Source organism: Apis mellifera, linkage group LG7 (genome assembly GCF_003254395.2).
Source record: "Apis mellifera strain DH4 linkage group LG7, Amel_HAv3.1, whole genome shotgun sequence".
Classification (NCBI taxonomy): Eukaryota; Metazoa; Arthropoda; class Insecta; order Hymenoptera; family Apidae; genus Apis; species Apis mellifera.
The window spans coordinates 13,585,598-13,606,619 of record NC_037644.1 but is presented as its reverse complement, the minus strand read 5'-3'; the positions used below and the strand labels follow the sequence as shown (position 1 = coordinate 13,606,619).

Genomic DNA, 21,022 nt, shown 5'->3' with positions numbered 1-21,022 from the left:
GCTTGAACATTTAAGCTTACCATCACGAGTGAATTAATTTTATTTTCCTTTCGAAATTGATAAAAAACGAGAACAAACAAATCCACAATGGACACGATTTAACGCAATACTCGAATTCACACTGATTTACTTTCCTTTCCTTAATTTCGAAACGATGAAAAAAATCAACTTCTTTCATAAAACAAAATTTCAACAAATCCACTCGAGTTAACACGTTCTCGATTCCTTTCCCAATCGATTTTCTTTTCTTCTTCTTCCAGTCCAAGCATCCCAGGAATCCTCAAGTTTGACCGTGTGCAGAGGCAGATGCTGCCTCTAAATGGCAGTTGGTGTTAAACAATTTGATTTAGCCTCTGATTGGGACGCGCGACACAATCTTGGGACGAGGGATGCAACGCCTCGGGTCCAGAGGGTCCGGCAATCAGGCCAGCTTGGGGCTGGCTATCCTTCCAAAGACAGATCTTCGCAACGTCGCCTTCAGAAATCTCGCTTCTCTTTAAACCTCCCCCTCTTCCCTCTTATCGAGCAATATCATCGAGAATCGGGATGATAAAGATTGGGAAAGTTTAACTGAAGAGGGATACGAAAAATCGGTGAAAAGTCGCACGGCAACGGTGTTGCGTTTCGGCGGCAGCCAGCGTTAATAACACCTGTCTCATTTGCATCCTTGTTCCAGCTGTTTCGCGCGCTCGTATAAATTACATTCGCTCGTAATTTCACAATGTTTAAAGGGGTTGGAAATGTAAGAATGCTTGCTGTTCGATTAATATACGTGTATTCTTTCGAAAGGAATCGAACAACGGGTTATTAAGTTTTTTTCTGTTCGAAGGGAAGTTCTTCTAGGTTTCCTAGAGTATTCTCTAACGATAAAAGTTGAGGCTTTTGAACTTTAAGAGGTAAGAAAGTTGAGGAGTTTTATGTATATGTTTTGAATTATTGGATCATCGTTGTTTAAAAAGTTTTCCAAATTTTTGATTATGTAGATGGTTATATATTATTGTTATAAATTATCGTCATTTATTGTTTAAAAAAGATTATTTTCCAAGATTATATTCTGTAATAAAAGTGAATTATTTTAGAAAATTTTATAAAATGAAGCAAGAAAGATTAAAATTATTAACGATTGCATATGATTACTATATTCTCTAAAAAAGTTATTTCAAACGAAGCAAGAAAGATTGACAAATCATAAAAATCATTACATATCATTACTATATTCTATGAAATAAAAAAAGTTATTTCAAACGAAGCAAGAAAGATTGATAAGTCAAATAAAAATCATTATATATCGTTACTATATTCTTTAATAAAAAATTTATTTCAAAATTTAAACGAAGCGAAGAAAGATATAAGAAGTCGAATAAAAATCATTAACGATTACATATCGTTAAAAAAAGTTATTTCAACCTTTACAAAACGAAGTAAGAAAAATATGAGAAGTCGGATAAAGATCATTATTATTATATTATTATAATATATATTATTATATTATAATATATTATTATTATATTCTCTAATAAAAAAAGTTATTTCAAACGAAGCAAGAAAGATTGACAAGTCATTTACATATCATTACATATATTCTCTAAAAAAAAGTTATTTCAAACTTTATAAAACGAAGCAGATAAAAATCATTAACAATTATATCGTTATTATATCCTCTAATAAAAAAAATTATTTCAAACTTTACAAAACGAAGCAAGAAAGCTTGACAAGTCAAATAAAAATCATTAACGATTACATATCATTACACATATTCTTTAAAAAAAATCATTTCAAACTTTATAAAACGAAGCAGATAAAAATCATTAACAATTATATCGTTATTATATCCTCTAATAAAAAAAATTATTTCAAACTTTACAAAACGAAGCAAGAAAGCTTGACAAGTCAAATAAAAATCATTAACGATTACATATCATTACACATATTCTTTAAAAAAAATCATTTCAAACTTTATAAAACGAAGCAGATAAAAATCATTAACAATTATATCGTTATTATATCCTCTAATAAAAAAAATTATTTCAAACTTTACAAAACGAAGCAAGAAAGATTGACAAGTCAAATAAAAAAAATCATTAACGATCACATATCATTACATATATTCTTTAAAAAAAATCATTTCAAACTTTATAAAACGAAGCAGATAAAAATCATTAACAATTATATCGTTATTATATCCTCTAATAAAAAAAATTATTTCAAACTTTACAAAACGAAGCAAGAAAGATTGACAAGTAAAATAAAAATCATTAACGATTACATATCATTACATATATTCTTTAAAAAAAATCATTTCAAACTTTATAAAACGAAGCAGATAAAAATCATTAACAATTAACATATCGTTACTATATTCTCTAAAAAAAGTTATTTCAAACTTTATAAAAGCAAATAAGAAAGTCATCAACACATCATTATTATATTCTCTAATAAAAAAAGTTACTTCAAAGAGTGATCATCGTTATTTAACAAACTGTTTCTTCCATATCCTCCAGCGAGGAAAACACGGCTTGCTTACTTCAAAGTTGAACGAAAGTTGAACAAAAAGCGAAACGAAGCGAGAAAGGTGGAGAGGTCAGTAGAGCTGGTAAACAGAGGCGAGCGACGGTTACGCGCTGCTACGTCACGTCACCTCGAATTGACGTGCGCCCATTGTCGCACGTATATCTGCGCGTTCACGAGCAATTACCCGGGGCGGGGTAATCCCGTTAGGCGACGCACAGCATCGACGAGGGAGGATCAAAGGACCCGCTATTCCGAGCTGCTGCACTCCTCCCCTCCCTGCAACGCCGCCTCCACGCTGGGAGGAAGGAATCATCCACCGTTCCAAGGAAACTCGGCGAAACTTTGCAAGGCGAATGCATACCTCCACCACCAGTTTTCCAGCCAGCGCAGTTTCCACCAATTATCGTTTCTCTTTCTTTTTATGGAACCCTGGATTTCGGGAAAAAAAGGGAAAAAAGAAAAGGAAAGGGATAAATCCTCTCTCCAAATCGAAACATTCTGTCTCGATTTTTTGAACGAGGAGGAATGGACAGACTCGTTTTTCATGGTAAAATTGGAGGAAGAGAGGAATGAAATGGGCGAGTAATTGTAACAACTTTTCACTATGCGTATAAACAGAGCACGTAAGGATTTGGAGAAGATGATTAAAAATGGAATTTAATTATTATACAATTTTCAGAGAAAGTTTCACCATTCTTTTGATTCAAATTCTTTCGAGTCGTGCGATTCCTGGGACAATTGGAAAAATATCAAGAAACTATTATTTCTATATCGAAGAATTGAAATTGAAATACGTCGAGTCCGGTTTTCGGAATTGAATTAAAAAACGAACGGGATAATTTAATATATATATATTATAGTGGGTGCAGTGCATACGGGCCAGAACGATCGGGTTAATCATATCTGAACGAGGTTAAAACACCGGCACCCGCCGCTTATTTACGTCCGACAATAAGTCAATTCATCACTCTGCGATTTGGCCTTAAGTGGTATCACTGACTCATACACACACCCGTCTCGTGCCTATTTCGGGCATAAATCACGGCGGTGCCCGTGTGGTGCGTAATAATGAGCAAGCGAGCGTAGCACGCGACCCTTTAAGCGTGCCCGCTGGAAAACGAGTGGCTCGTAAGGTAGCAGCCGTGGCAGGGATTAGCACGCCCCTATTTAATCCCGAAAGCGCCACAGCTTGCAAAATTCTTTCTTCTTCTTTCGCGTCGAGTCGCGTATAAATAAAAACGTTAAATATATCACAGAGTGTATTTAAATTAAGGAAAACTTAGAGTAACTTCAATGGGTGAAGGATAGTCATTAAAACATTTTTCGTTTATCCCGATACGACTTCCGGTTGCCGAGATATCGTCGTCTAAAGACAAGAGTAATTTTTAATCGCTTACTTCGAATCCGATTAAATCGTATTAAAATTAGAAAAACTTTGAACCGCTATAACTCCGAAGATAATGAGTCTTTATCGACGGGTGAAGGACAGTTAGAAGCAGGAAATCTTGATCTTTGAAACGCTTTTTCGTTTATCCATATACGACTTCTGGTTGCCGAGATATCGTCGTCTAAAGACAAGAGTAATTTTTAATCACTTATTTCGAATTAAATCGTATTAAAATTAGAAAAACTTTGAACCGCTATAACTCCGAAGATAGTGAGTCTTTATCGACGGGTGAAGGACAGTTAGAAGCGGGGAATCTTGCTCTTTGAAACGCTTTTTCGTTTATCCATATACGACTTCCGGTCGCCGAGATATCATCGTCTAAAGACAAGAGTAATTTTTAATCACTTATTTCGAATCTGATTAAATCGTATTAAAATTAGAAAAACTTTGAACCGCTATAACTCCGAAGATAGTGAGTTTTTATTGACGGGTGAAGGATAGTTAGAAGCGGGGAATCTTGCTCTTTGAAACGCTTTTTCGTTTATCCATATACGACTTCCGGTTGCCGAGATATCATCGTCTAAAGAGAAAGGTAATTTTTGATCGCTACTCGGATTGTTCGCTCGCACTTATCGGACGAGCGACGGACGCGAATCCTAGAAGATGCGTGATACGCGTTTCTCGGGACAAAATGTATTAGGTCGCGCTCTATTTACAAACTCTGTTATTTACCGCGTTTAAATGCTCACATCTCGGCAACCGATCGAAATATCGACGATAGGGACGAAACAAAACGGAGCTTCAACGGCGTATTTCCCTCAATCTCTCGAACACATTTCGACGAAGCATATTCCCTACGTATTATAAATCAAACGTTTAAATTTTATTACAATTTACGTTCGACCATTTTTGGCGCATAAAAATAAAATCGATCCTTCGGTCGATCGAATCGAAACGTTTGGAACAGATGGAAAAGTCTGGATCGGAATGTAAGGATTGCGGTAACGATATCAGGAGGACTTTTTGGCCGGTGGACGAGGAGGGGGGAGCAGTACGGGGAACCGAGCGGATCCAGCGGATCCAGTTCTGGCACGGGTCTCGTTCGCAAGGCTCGTGGCCCACGGCCACGAATACCCGAGGGACACGGACTCGTGGGCAACAAGTCAGCGGGAAACGGCGCGTGACCACCGCATTCGCGCCGCCAGATTTACGACAATGAAAATGGGCGCCGCCGGGATCGGCGATCGTCCTCTTTTCGCCGGTAAACAATGCCGTTGATAGAATTATAACGTTTCGATTTTCGATCCGCCTCCGATCTTCCTTCTCCCTCCTCTTCCTCCACCATTGTATCCACCTTCTCTTTTTTCTCTCTCTATTTCTATCGAGGAATCGATTCGCTTTACATCGGGCAACAATTACGACACCGCAAATCATCGCGTTCGACGTACACGATGGAAACGATTACGTTGATCAGTGTAATTGGATGGTATTAAACGGAATTCGATTCGATGGTATTAAACGTTTCTTATTGAATGCGATAAGGGGGAGAGAGGAAGGCAAGAATTCCATCCAAACTGGCCAATGCTAAATTATTACTTCGAGCCCTATTATCGCGACAGATTAACTTGAATAAGAAATTCGCTCGCTGGACATCCCCTCCCCCTCCTGTGCAATTTTAACCATAATCCTCATTGGTCCACGAAGATAAAAATTACCAATTATTCTCGAACATGAAATCTCTTCGCCGATATTAACAACAAATCTGTCGCTCGAAAAGCGAGGATAATGCATACATTCGAATGTACATATATATATCCTCGAGAAGGGTTGTCTCGAAAAGGAGAAGGAGGAGGATGAGAAGGGAAGCGAGGAGGCACGGGTATCTTAGCCACAATATTATTCCTCCGGGTGATACAACGGTTGGGGAGGAGTGGGAGCCGAAAGAACAGTCGACATAACATATTGGAGGGGTCGAGGGGGACGCTAGTCCAAGTCCAAGCTAGTATTGTGCCTTCTCGCCGTGGCCACGTGCCTATGCGTGACACGTTTACGCTTCGCTGCCCGCGTTTCCACTGCCCCCTCCTCTCGCTCTATCCGTCCCTGTCTCTCTCTCGCCCCCTCGTATCGGCCCGTATTCATCTCCGATTCCTCGTGGGTCGGGGTGGGCACCGATTGCGTTTCCACTTTAACCGTGTGTCGTTCAACGTCTATCAACCCGGTCCCGTGTTACTTGAATCACGAAATCACGAGATCGAGATCGAGTTTCATATGCTTGCTCGATTTCATGGCTTTTTTTTTTTTTTTCTTTTTTTTTTAAGTAGCCTATTTTCGCCCTATTTGCGCTTATGGATTATCGTTTGAGAAATTTCGTTTTCGGTAAATTTAATAAGAGGAGCGGATTCCATTTTCTAGGGAATGTTATGTTTAAGTTACGTTTTGAGATCAATTTTTTGTCAATTTCTTCTAATTTGAATTGAGAGAAATTATTTTTATAGAATTATTATATTATATATAATATATTATATTGTATTTATATATAGGAAAATAAATTATTATATAGGAATTTATGGGATGAATTTGAAGGAATGAAGATATTTTAGTTTTGAGCATTGGATTAGAGAAAAAATGATTTCGATACGAGGATTAATTTCTTCTAACTTGAATTAAGAGAAATTATTTTTATATAGGATTTTGTGGAATGAATTTAAGAGAATGAAGGTATTTTAGTTTTGAGCATTGAATTAGAGATAAAAAATACAGTAATGATACGAGGATCATTAATTTCTTTTAATTTGAATTGAGAGAAATTATTTTTATATAGGATTTTATGGGATAAATTTAAGGGAATGAAGATATTTTAATTTTGAGTATTGATTATAGAAAAATACAATAATGATTTCGATACGAAGGTTAATTTCTTCTAATTTGAATTGAGAGAAATTATTTTTATATAGGATTTTATGGGATGAATTTAAGGGAATGAAGGTATTTTAATTTTGAGTATGGGATTAGAGAAAAATAATGATTTCGATACGAGGGTCATTAATTTTTTCTAATTTGAATTGAGAGAAATTATTTTTATAGGATTTTATGGGATGAACATGTTTTAGTTTTGGATTAGAGAAAAATACAGTAATGATTTCGATACGAGGATCTATTTTGTATTCAATAAAACAGGAGCTTTCCATAAATATCAAAATTTACATTATTCCTCAACCAATATCTCAGTTAACTATCTAATAATTATTTTCACACTATATAGCTTCCACTTTCCAAATAAATATCAAAATTACATTATCTTGATTCTCAATCAACATCATCTAACTATCCACAGATCAATTTTACTCTTCCTCCGTTTCTTCAAAATCAAAATAACTTAATAATAAAATAGCGAGAAATTATTTTTACACGCAGAGTTAGAATTATATCCCTTCATTATTCTTTTTTAATTCAACCGGATAGGGAAATAATTCCCATTTAAAAGAATGCAAACGATTCAATCTCCTTCCTTTCTCCTTCCTTCTCCCTGAAAACAGCAACATATCTTCCTTTCCCAACCTGTTGTAACCATTTTCTCGACTATCGTTCGTGCATACAGCAAAGCAAATACGTTTCTTCGTTCATCGGATAAACAGATTAACGTGGCAAATCCCAAATGTGTGTTTCGTTTCGTTTTTTTTAAAAACGGGGAGAGAAATTAATCGTTTCCTAATTATCGCGTAGCGTGAACGCGACACGAGGAGGAGAAAGGGATTTGTTGTCGAGGCGGCCGATCTTAACGGCGGCCAAGGATTTCCTTTCGCATGAAATCCCGATATCACGGCTTATCGACCGGCCCCCAATTAATACCAACACGAACCCACCTCACCCCCTTCCTTCGCCGTGTTCACACGGCTCTCGAAACGTCTCTTTTTCCACGAACCACGGCCGTGGAGGAAATTGTTCGATAAATTTCACAGATTGCGCGAATTCTTTTTTTTTTTTTCTCTCTCTTCTCTTCTTCTTCTAGGCTCGTTATCGTGAATATTCTTTTGCACGAGTTTCGAATAGCGATTGGGGAAATTTTTAAAATTGTTGAAGTTTGTTTTGTTAAACATTTGGACAAGTTGAGGTTCGATGAATAATAAACGAGAGAAGGGGATTGTTACAATTGTTTACGAGTAAATGTTACTCGAGTAACGTTTCATTTATTTGATTCGCAAGTTGTTTAGCCAGTTACTTCTTTAAATGTGGGTAAATATTTAGAGAGATAGAGGGAAAATTCAAGGCTTTTAAGGAAGAATGATCACGAAAGAAATTCAATCAACAATCGAGTTGCGCCTCGAAAAATCTTCAAATCATCTTTCTCCATCGTTTTAACAGTAATTTGTATCTTTAAAATTCTCAATACAATTCGCAATACGAGGAAATAAAAACCGATTCATCGCCGATTCTTTTTCAAATTTTCCTCTCTTCTTTCCTCCCTTCCTGCAATGCAAGGAGATGAGGCCGCATACTGGCAGGGGGTGATATTACTGTGTAAAATTCTCGTGATATGAAAGAAATAAAAAAATGTAAAAGAATGGAAAATCCAAAATCCGAACAACAACGAATTGTAGTCCCTTTTTCTTTTTACAAGGTAACCACAAAGATTTTCGATTTTTTTTCCTTCCTCTTTCAAGAAAGAAGAGGAGGACGCACACAAGGAATGGTTAGATATTAATACAAGTGTCAAAAAAATTCACCGCCGCGCTAAAACAAGATTTTTCTTTTAGGAGAGGAAAGGAGGACATGCACAGGTTTGGAGTAGTTAGGTATTAATACAGGTGTTGACGAATAAAAAATTCACCGCCGCGCCAGAATATGATAAATTACGAAGATTTTCGATTCTTTTTCCTTCAGGAAAGGAAAAGAGAGCGTACACTGATGGGGATGGTATTAAGTATTAATACGGACGTAAAATTCTCGCGATACAAAGAAATAAAAAAAAATGCAAAACAATGGAAATCCAAATAACAATAGCTGTTGTATCGTTTTCTCCCTTTTTAAACCGATTCACCGCTATATCAGAGCAAGATAACCAAGATTTTTTATTTTTCCCTCAGAAGAGGAGAGGAGAGCGCACATAAGGAATAGTATTAAGTATTAATACGGGTAAAATTCTCGCGATACAAAAAAATAAAAAATGCAAAACAATGGATAGCAACAACTGTATCCATATATCGTCTTGGAATCCCTTTTCAAACCGATTCATCGCCGCGCCAGAAAGAAGAACAAGAAGATTTTCGATTCTTTTTCCTCCCTCCCTCCCTGAGGAGAGCGCACATAATATACGCAAGGGATAGTATTAGATAGTAGATAGTATTAGATAGTATTAATACGAGTAAAATTCTCGCGATACAAAGAAATAAAAAAATGCAAAACAATGAAAACCCAAATAACAACTATTGCTCTATCCATATATCTTGTCTTGGAACCCCTTCCTCCCCCTTTCAAACCGATTCACCGCCGCTCCAGAAAGAACAAGCTAATAACCACGAAGATTTTCGATTCTTTCCCTCTCTCCCTCCCTGAGGAGGGCGCGCAGAAGGGGTTAGAAGGTATTAATACGGGTGTCGACGAGGCTGGGCGATAGCCAACGGCAGGCATACGTGATCGGGCGCGTGAGCGCGCCGCCGAGGCACGCGCCGCGCCAGAATACGTAATTATCGTTAGGGTTAGGGAGGAGGTTAGGGTCCTGGCCCTAGGTGCATCGATACACTGCGCGCGCGCGTGTGTGTGCGCGCACACGGAAGGAGAGGGGTGGGTCGGTGGGTCGGTTCGTCGACTTACCCGGGTCAGGAAGTCACGCGAGCCGCACACGCTCGTGGAGCGAGTATTTTTTCCTCTCTCTCTCTCCTTTTATTGTTCTACCAGTTGTCTTAGAGCCGCTTTTCCCGGCCAGACCCGCTGAAAATCGGGGGGAGGAGGGGGAGGTCGATATCCATCCAGCCTGGACGGACCTCCTCGCAACCGGTTGTTCCTTTTATTCCAGAGCTTTTCTCCGTCCCGTTTTTACGGATTATTTTTCTTTTTCTTTAAGAGGAATTTCTTCCTTTTTCTTTTTTTTTTAAGGAAGCAAAAGTTTTTAAAGATTTTTCGAGGAGGATTTATTATATCGTTCGTGATCAACGAAATCTTTTTTTCTTTTAGCAATTGAATTTCTCTTTTTCTTACCATTGAAAATATATATATTATATGGAATTAAAGTATTAAAGTATAGAATTGTAATGCGAGAAAAAAAAAAAGAATTATGAGAATAAATAAGGTATGAATAAGCATGGATGGATTTTTTGAATGAGATCTTCGAATATATCGATGTTCGATATATCATTTCTCGAGAGAAAGAGAGAGAGAGAGAGAGAGAGAAAGAGAGAGAAACTTTTCCTCGTTTCCATGGAGTAAAATTTCGCAAGAATTTTTTGCCTTTACAACGCTACTCCAACTAATTCTAGAACCGTTCCAGTTTACCAGTTCTGGAAATAACGAAGAATAAGAGAAATCCCCCCTCCCCGTTTAAAATCGTTCTTCGAAACTTCAAACTTGGAAGGAAAAGGAAAAAATCGGTATCCTTGAGAAAGAAAGAAAGAAAGAAAGAGAAATTTAAAATTTCGTTCCAAATTTGTCTCGAAACGGATCCGCCAATTCGTTGCCGAGAAATCGCGTGAACTCGGTTGCATCGATAACGCGGCCGTACACGCGTGATCCAACCAGAGCATTTCGGATAGCACGCGATTATTTCGAATCATCGCGATACGCCGCCTCGATGCGAAATATATAGCATATACCCATCGCTCCGAATCTTTCGCTCAGAGGTTCGAGATCTCCACGATCGTTTCTTCCAATTCTCTTTTCTTGGAGTTTTATTGGGAGGGAATTAATTTGAATTAAGTTGTCGAAGACATTGGAAGGAAAGCAAGTCTCGATACCGGTTTCGAGAATTAAAATTTTGAAATTCTCGAAATTTTGAAGGGAGAGGATTTATAATTTAATTTAATCTACGAGGACGAAAGGAGGAGAGGTTCATCTCGATAGTCATCTCGAGAATTTTATCGAAGAGAGCGAATTAATCGAAAGGAAGAGGTTCATCTCGACAGTCATTCTTTTTCTTTTGAGAATTTTATCAAAGAGAATTAATTTGGTCTATGAGTTATCGAAGAGAAAAGCAACAGATTCGTCTCGATTCTCTTAGCTGTTTTAAAATTTCGAGAATTTCGAGGACAAAAGGGGAAATTTCATCTCGATAGTCATTTTTTTCTTTTGAGAATTTTATTAAAGAGAATTAATTGAGAGGCCTACGAGTTATCGAAGAGGAAAAGCAACAGATTTTCGATATTCTTAACTATTTTAAAATTTTTAGAATTTCGAAGAAAATGAATTAATCGAGAAAAGGAGAAGATTCATCTCGATATTCAACTCGAGAATTATATCGAAGAGAGCGAATTAATCGAGAACGAAAGGAGGAGGTTCATCTCGATAGTCATTTTTTCTTTTGAGTATTTTATCAAAAAGAATTATCGAAGACAGTCGAAGACCCCAAGAAGAAAAATCTCGATATTGTTTTCGAGAATTAAAATTTCGAAATTCTCGAAGTCGAAGAGAGAGAATTAATCGGAGGACAAAAAGAGGTCTTCATCTCGATATTCATTTCGAGAATTTTATCGACGAGAGAGAATTAACGAAAACGAAAGGAGGTTCATCTCAATAATCATTTTTTCTTTTGAGAATTTTATCAAAGAAAATGAAGAATATGAAGAAAAGCACGTCTCGATATTGTTTTCGAGAATTAAAATTTCGAAATTCTCGAAATCGAAGAGAGAGGATTTATAATTTAATCTAGAAAGTAGTTCTCGAGGACGAAAGGAGGAGGTTCATCTCGATATTCATTTCGAGAATTTTATCGAAGAGAGAGAATTTGGTGTGCGAGTAATCGAGGACAAAAGCAGGAGCAGCAAAGTGGCCCCAGGCGAACACGCGTCGTCGCTTAATTTCTGGTCGGAGGATGGCTTCTACGCACACCCTCTCGCCCTATACGATGCGTCAAACCGAGTCAAAGAGAGACGATCAGAGAAACGAAAACGTCGAAACGATGAAAGTTATGCAGATTGAAAACGAGCTAGGATCAAAAGATGATCCAACCTATCCTTTCTTAGTGAAAAAGTAAATAAAAAAAAAAACATTTCCATTCGAATTAATTAAGCGTGAATTCTTCTTTCGATCCAACGAGTGGATGATTTACTTTCAATCGAAGAATACAACGATTACGAAAAAAAGAAAAAGAGAGGAGGAATAAAATGGAAAAGTTGGAAGGGGTTCGAAGCGCCGACACGCCTGTTTGTCCTTCAATTTTCGGCTTGAAAATGGTGTCCCCGCGTGCGACGATCCGCACGTGCGAACGAAACCATCAATTCCCTCTTTGATAACTGATCCATGGTGATTGCAATCTAACGAGGCGTCGAAACCGCAAGCCGTTTACATCAAACCACCCCGGGCCAAACCTCCCGACCACGTGAAACGGATTGCGCCGCACCACCAACCGACTAATATAACCAAACTAATGAAAATCTCGCCGCTGTTATTAAAACCGCTTCTTCTCTCCACGGATATCGCTTACCGTCGCCGCTAAAAAGAATCGACGTCGTAAAAGTTCATTGTCGACCAGGTTATATGTATCAGGTTTCGTCTCGAATTTTTTCACGATGATGATAAAAAAATATCTTTAATAATTACTTATCTGCTATTACGGTGATAGAAATATAGCTTTCCTTTGCTTTTGCATCTAGTTTATATTTTTGACGATGATGAATATATATTTTTTCTTTAATTTATCTTTTGCTATTAGTTTCATTTAATTTTCGACCATGATGAAAATATATCTTTACTTGTCTTTCGGTACTAGTTTCGTTTAATTCAAATTTTCGACGATGATGAAAATATATCTTTGCTTATCTTTTGCATCTAGTTCAAATTTTTGACGATGATGAATATATATCTTTTCTTTAATTTATCTTCTGCTATTAGTTTCATTTAATTTTCGATGATGATAAAAATATATTTTTACTTGTCTTTTACTAGTTTCGTTTAATTCAAATTTTCGACGATGATGAAAATACACCTTTACTTATCTTTTGCATCTAGTTCAAATTTTTGACGATGATAAAAATATACCTTTACTTATTTTTTGCATCTAATTCAAATTTTCGATGATGATGAAAATACATTTTTACTTATTTTCTGCTAGTAGTTTCATTTAATTCAAATTTTCGATGACGATGAAAATACACCTTTACTTATCTTTTGCTATTAGTTTCATTCAATTCAAATTTTCGACGATGATGAAAATACACCTTTACTTATTTTTGACACCTAATTCAAATTTTTGACGACGATGAAAATATATCTTTCCTTTACTTATTTTTTGTTACTAGTTTTATTTAATTCAAATTTTCGACGATGATGAAAATACGCCTTTACTTATCTTTTGCATCTAATTCAAATTTTTGACGATGATAAAGATATATTATTCTTTTACTTATCTTCCTTTATTTATCTCTCTGATACTAGTTTCATCCAGTCAAATTTTCGATAATGATAAAAATATACCTTTATTTATCTTTTGCATCTAGTTCAAATTTTCGATCATGGTAAAAATATACTTATCTCGGGTTAGTTTCATTTAATTCAAATTTTTAACGATGATGAACATACATTTTTTCATAACTTATTTTCTGCTACCTTGATAAAAATATACCTTTCCTTTGCTTATTTCTTGCTATTAGTTTTCGACGACAATGAAAATATACCTTTCCTTTGCTTATCTCTTGCTACGATGATAAAAATATACCTTTCCTTTGCTTATCTCTCGCTCCTAGCATCACCTAATTCAAATTTTCGACGATGAACGAAAATACACCTTTCCATTACTTATTTTTCCAAAGTACAGACACTTGCAACAAACAAAAAAAACCACCATTCTACCATTTCACCTTCTCACCTTAACAAAAATACGAAAACAAGCGTCAGAACGAATACCAAACAAACGGATACTTTTTCCTCCAAACTTAATCGGAACATCCCTCCTCTTCCATCGTTCCTACTCCAACTATTCAAACTTTCACGTCAAACACTACCCAATCACCACCACCTCCTCCTCCTCCCTTCCACTCTCTCTAGAACAAAATCCTCGAAAAACCAACAAACCCCTCCCCTAACCTTTCAAATAAAACCCCTCTCTCCCTCTCCTCTCTCACCGAGAGAGTCAAAGCGTTAATTCGCCCTTTGCCAGGTGATCCGTGGCGTCGTAACCTGGCCGATCCACACAGCCCCGTTTATAACAAGGTGGCCGCGGGCGCTCCTCTCATCTCCTCTCGCGAGATGATTGTGCCAGCGCCGTCCACAGGGTGGGGCCCTCTCGTCCGTTCGGTGTTGCCGCGCGGCCAACCGTTTCCACACAGCCCCCAGGCCTCGTCCCCTCCCTCCCTCTCTCACTCTCTCTTCGTCGACGACAAAGGGGCCGCGGTTCAACGCGCCACAAAGCGCCGGGACGCCCACACGCACACACCATCCTCGCAAAGATATGTATATGTATATAGCGTGTGTCGTAGATTCGTGTACAAAGGAACAAGAGTCGCGACGCGTGAACTTGCGCCCAGCGGCGCCTAGGAGACACCCTTTGCCCTGTGTATATATATATATATAAGTATATGTGTATGTAGTATATGTGTATGTATACGTAATATATGTGTGTATGTATATGTAGTATATATGTGTATATGTAGTATATGTAGTATATGTGTATGTGTATGTATGTGTATGTATATGTAGTATATGTGTGTATATGTAGTATATGTAGTATATGTAGTATATGTGTATGTGTATGTATATGTAATATATGTGTATGTGTATGTAGTATATGTGTGTGTATGTATATGTAGTATATGTGTATGTATATGTATATGTAGTATATGTGTATGTATATGTATATGTAGTATATGTGTATGTGTATGTAGTATATGTGTCTATGTGTATGTATATGTGTGTATGTGTATGTATATGTAGTATATGTGTATGTGTATGTAGTCGAATGGAGAACGAGGAAGATTCGAGGAAAGGAGAGAGAGAGAGAGAAGGAGAAGTAGATAAGATAGGAAGGAGGAGGAGATCGATTCGCCGCGACGAGAAGAAGAAGTCGTCGCGGTTGCTGAGGATGGAATTATCGGTGTTTCTTTTCGTTCCTTTCCCTCCTCCCCTCCTTCGTTTCTTTCCTTTTTGCTCTTCGAGCGAAAGTGGCTTCTCTTTTTTCTTTTTGTTTCGTTTTTTGAGAATGTTTGGAGAGGGAGCTTTGGAGAATCTTGAATCTCGTTATTCAACGTAGGATATTTTTATTATTATTATTGTTTGCATGCAGCAATGGATGATAAGAACTCACCCTGTCCAGGAGCCGGCGACGTGGCGTGGCTCCAGCCTCCTTTGTACGAGCTGCTGGCATCTGTGAACAGGCGAAGGGACGCTGATAAATCTATAAATCTACGATGATAACGAAATTTTTGGAGGAAATATTGAATACGAATGAATTAAAGGAAGAAAGGAGAAGGAGAAGAGATTGCACGATTTTTTCCTTTCTCTCCTTCTTCCTTTTTTGGGTCACGTTGTTGGAACAGCGTGCAATTGCGAGGTAATCAGTTCTGGGGATCGCTGGTGGCAGTAAAATAATAATCTGATCGCTGATTTTTTCTTTTTTTTTCGTCGAAAAACGATTTCCTTAGGAAAAATCTTTACGACCCTTTAACGACGACGTTACGCCTCCCTTCGAGTCGAGCAATATAACAGCACGATTCACGAACGATTACGATTAAACTCGCTCACGTTCGACTCGATGTAATAACAGTGTTCCCCGACTTTTTTTTACCTCGGTTTCGATATCTCGTGAACAGGAGGGAAGATTTGGAGGACTGTTTCGGAAACGGCGAGGGGTGGAAACGGACGAATTAACGGGATAATCCTCTTTTGGATCGCGCTAATTGGTAAAATTTGAGAGGAAAGTATTTTAAATGTAATTCGAAATATCGGTCGATCTCGATCGGTTTTCTCGTGGAAAAAGAAAATTCGCATTCTATCGATGTACGCTTCACTTATAGATTACTTATAGAGAAAGAATTCATATCTTCGAAAATGGGTAAAATTAATAAAAGTCATGGAGATTCGATGATTTCTCAAACTTACGTTTCGAAACGGTTTGAATCACTTTTCTCAAAAGAAAATTTATCATTTTGTTTTAAGCGAAAGAATTCTTTTTCTAATTTTCATATTTTTCGAAAGTTCTTTGAAAATAGATAAATAATCGATCGATTATTTTTCGTTACTTTAACGAATTGAAACGAATAAAAACTCGTTCGAAGAATTTTTTAAAATATTCCAAAATTCTCGATTATTTCACAACCGAAACTTCATAATATTTTCATAATTCTACAACTTCTTTTCATAATTTTCGACTTTAAAACGAACAAAAACTCATGCAGATTCAGAGATTTCTCAAACTTAAAATATTTCGACACGATCATTTCTCTTCTTTTATAACTTAAAGCAAACAAAAACTGAAAATTGAAAAATTTCTCTTAAAATATTTTCTAAACGACTTAAATTTCTTTATCAAAAGAAAATTCATCCTTCTTTCGAAACAATTCTTTCCCTGCAATTTCCATATACCTCCAAAACCTTGGAAACTCATGCAGCTTCAGAGATTTCTCAAACTTAAAATATTCCAAAATCTCGATCATTTCTTTTACAACCGAAACAATTCTTTTCCTAAATTCCATTTCTAACTTCAAAGCAAACAAAAACTCAAAATGAAAATTCAAAAATTTCTCGAGCTTAAAATATCTTCAAAACGACTTGAATTTCCTTACAAAAACAAAACTCATCCTCCTTTCCCTAAACAATTTCCATAAAACCTTGGAAAACGGATAAATTATCGAAAACTACCGACAACTCGAAAAGAAACTCATGCAGATTCAAAAATTTCTCAAATTTAAAATATTCCAAATCGATCTCAATCATTTCTTTTCTTTCGCACGAAACTTGAAGCAAAAATGTAAATTCAAAAATTTCTCGAGCTTAAAATATCTTCAAAACGACTTGACAAAAGACTCCTTACAAAAAGAAAATTCATCCTCCTTTTCCTACAATTTCCATAAAACCTTGGAAAACGGATAAATTATCGAAAAACCGACAACTCGAAAAGGAAACCCACGCAGATTCAAAAATTTCTCAAACTTAAAATATTCCAAATCGATCTCAATCATTTCTTTTCTTTCGCACGAAATTTAAATTGAAAAATTTCTCGAGCTTAAAATATTTTCAAAACGACTTGAATTTCTTTATAAAAAGAAAATTCATCCTTCTTTCGAAACAATTCTTTCTCTGCAATTTCCATATACCTCCAAAACCTTGGAAAACGGATAAATTATCGAAAAACTGATAACACTATTTGAAAGAAATTCATGCATAATAGATCATTTCTTTTCTTTCGCAATCGAAACTTAAAGCAAAAATTCGAAATGTAAATTCAAAAATTTCTCGAGCTTAAAGTATCTTCAAAACGACTTGAATTTCCTTACAAAAACAAAACTCATCCTCCTTTCCCTAAACAATTTCCATAAAACCTTGGAAAACGGATAAATTATCGAAAAACCGACAACTCGAAAATGAAACCCACACAGATTCGAAGATTCGTTAGAAAACGTTATTGAAAAACTACTTCAAATCACTTTTCCCCCAAAAAGATTCCTTCCTTCTCCGTGCATCATCACTCTCTCCTCTCCTTTCTTTCCCCCTACGATCGATCCTACGATTCGTGTTTCAACCGTTCACACATCTCTCCGTAATACACGGCGTATCGGTTTCACGCGGCGTCCGAATCGAGACAAAAATCTCGATTTTCGGTCGCCGCCACCGTCGAGCGCCGCCGCTCTGTTTGCGGACAGATATATTTTCATTTGGCAGTTATTGGCACGAGGGCGGCCCCCGCGTGTGTACACACGCGGGCCTCCCCCCCCTCCTACTCCTACTCCTCCACGTCATCGTGCCGCCGCTCGCAGAAAGTCCGGTGTTTCCGTGTGCAAACAGCCGACCTTTCCTCGTCTTCCCTCCCCCTCCGTTCTTCGTTTGATCTCGATCCATTAATGGAGAGGGTGGAGGGAGGTGGGCCTCGAATTTCACGGAAAAACTCACGAGGGATCGCAGTGATCGGTAATCCTCGAATTATCGCACTTCTCGGCCAAGTTTTATCGTGTTAAGGATAAACAGACTCGTGGAGGATATGGAGATATGGTTTCTTGGAGAGAGAGAGAGAGAGAGAGCACGTGGCCGATTACGTTGTTTCACGAATTCTATGTAATAACGTTTACGAACGCGTGGGATATTATTTATACGAAATCCAATCGATTTTCTATCTTAGAATGCCTTCTTTCGAGAGAAAATCAAGTTGTAACGTAAGGGTTACTCGATACACTGTTCACGCACCGTATTCGATTACGATTAATTCTGCTAAAATTTCGAAAGTAAACGAGTCGTATTTATTCCCTTCGCGGATAAAGAAGACGAACGTTAACGCGAAAGAAAGACGAAGAGAGAGAGATCCGATCGAAGTAAGAAAACCGAGGAGATTAAATTGGCTGCGATCGGCGGACGTACCGGCGAACAGCATGGATAGATTGGTGAACGCCGTGGTGCGTGGCAATTCCGCGGCGGTGGTCCCGCTGCTCTTGAGGTCGAGCATCGCTCGTCCCGCGTGCCAGCGGCCGCTGTATACGGCGGCCCTTCCACGGGATATCCCTTCACCCTTCTCCTACGACCGACGCCGAATCGATCACGGGACCGCGAACGTCCAGCCCGCTTCTGTTAACCACGTCGACGGCCAACCGTCGAAACGACTGGTCATAATCCAGGCGTGGTGATTGACGGCCGGCCGAAAAACAGAACGAAACGAATCTACAGAGAGAGAGAGACCGGGTTGCGAACCGCGACTATCCTTCCTCCCAGCGGCGTTCAACAAGCGTGCAGGACGCTTTCCACGTCCACGATCCAGTCGCCTCCGTCTACCGTGACGAGGATCGCGTCACAGTGGTGGTGGTGGTGGTGGTGGTGGTGGCACGCGTGGAACGATCGTTCGAGTACACGATACGTATGTGCGGTATACGTATGCGCGGCAAGGGCGCCGATCATGTTTGCGACCCGCTCCGAGTGACACTGCTCTTCCCTGCCCGTGCACGGACCGCTTCCACTCTCCGGGGGGCAGGGGATAGTCGCGCGTCCCCGCCCTCCGCCGAACCCTCGGCCCTCGGTGGACCGTGGCCTCGGCCCTCGGGGGTTGCGGTTCGTCGAAGCGGCCGAGTGGGCGGAGTTTATCGCCCGACTTACACCCCGAGCGGAGGACGGTGAAAGGGGGCGTACGGGCGCATGCGCGCGAGGCGTCGTTCCGCGAAGGGTCGAAAGTAGGAAAGCTTCGAAGCGAGGAGGAGGAGGAGGGAGGTGGGAGGGGTTCTCGATGGCAGCAGGTTGCTAGGTGGCCGGGCACGAACGTACCGGACCTCCTGCACTTACCGACCGGCGTTGTCGACGACGTAGTTTGCCCCGGTAACGACGTGCCACCGGTTCCCTTCCGGAACAAACCCTCTGTGGTAACGGTGCCCGTTTACAGAGTGAACGGTCAGGGAATTTTGGCAGTAATGGGCCAAGGTGTTTCCATTATTCTTCGCCCTGGACCCTCTCTCTCTCTCTTTCTTTATCGCTCTCGCCTTTCTCCTTCGCCTATCCTATCCTATCCACCCCCACCTTTTCGTTTCTTCTTTTTCTCTCTCCTTTCCTTCTTCGAGAGATTTCTCTTCTCTTCGCAAATTTTCTCTCTCTCGATCCTGTTATGTGTGTTGGAAAATGGAGAACGGAATATCGAAATAATAATAACAGGGGAGGGAGCGCGTTTTAATTTGTGGAGAACAGATTGGGAGAAACGATGCACGATCGATGGCCAAACGGCAGATTTGCCTGGTCGAAAGCTGGGAGGGAGGATTATTATCGCCTGTATTTTCGACTGCAAATTATAATAATTATACCGTGGCGAGAAACGTTATTCCCGTTTACGAGGGATTACGCGATGACCCCGTTTATTATTTAAACGCGATTTGCATTCCGTTGCAATTACTTACCCCTCCCTACCTCCCTTCTGTCCACTGCTTCATTTCCATAAAATCTGGCCCGCGACGCGAAAACATGAGGTCGTCCTTAATTAATTGATTATTTAACCGCAATTATTAACCCCCGACAAAGAAAGTTTACGATGCTCTCGTGCACAGGTTCGCGCTATTTTATTCGGGATAATGTTTTGCATTTATGCTTTTCGAAATTCTCGTCGATTATCTTTCCTTCCTCGTTAATTTTTCTTTCTCTTTTCGAGGCGGAACAAAATCGATCGAAAGGAGAAGCCACGGAAACGATCGATCTCGAGGCGGGCGGAGGAGGAGGGGGATGAAGTCGAAAGTGCGTGGCCGCTTACGCCATCAGGATATCCCTATATGCTAGAAGAATATCGCTCTTTAATTAATATTAGTCGTTCGAGGATCCTTTTTTCAACCTCGTTGATTTTTCTTCTTTTTTCTTAATCTTCATCGAACGCTTTAAAAATCGAGGTTAGGAATCTAAGTCACTTTGTAACAATAAGCATTGCAATTATTTATTAAATTTTTGCTCCTTCAATTTTATAATCATGCACGCAGATAGATAGAAAATTCGAGTTGGAATTTTTTCTTAATCTTCATCTTTTTACGAACGCGTTAAAAATCGAGGTTAGGAATCTAAGTCACTTTTTAATAATAATCGAGCATTGTAATTGTTTATTAAATTTTTAGTCCTTCAATTTTATAATCGTGCATATAAATAGATAGAAAATTCGAGTTGGAGTTTTTGTTTAATCTTCATCTTTTTACGAACGCGTTAAAAATCGAGGTTAGGAATCCGAGTCTCTTTGTAACAATAAGCATTGCAATTATTTATTCGAAATTTTTGGTCACGCAGATAGATAGAAAATTCGAGTTGGAAAATTTTTATATTGAA

General features: G+C 38.6%; 1 protein-coding gene across 8 annotated transcripts in view; it reads right to left on the bottom strand.

The window, feature by feature from the left end:
• The window catches only part of LOC551804 (transcriptional regulator ERG homolog), a 65,467-nt gene that overhangs the window by 10,142 nt on the left and 34,303 nt on the right, over nt 1-21,022 (bottom strand). For 7 of the 8 annotated variants that reach the window (XM_016913202.2, XM_016913203.2, XM_006569436.3 and 4 more), the window contains one exon: nt 15,345-15,404. In XM_016913202.2, the coding sequence (XP_016768691.1) occupies nt 15,345-15,404 (60 nt within the window). Of the gene's footprint in view, nt 1-15,344; nt 15,405-18,607; nt 19,179-21,022 lie in introns of those variants that run through there. The other variant, XM_006569437.3, reaches the window with a different exon arrangement.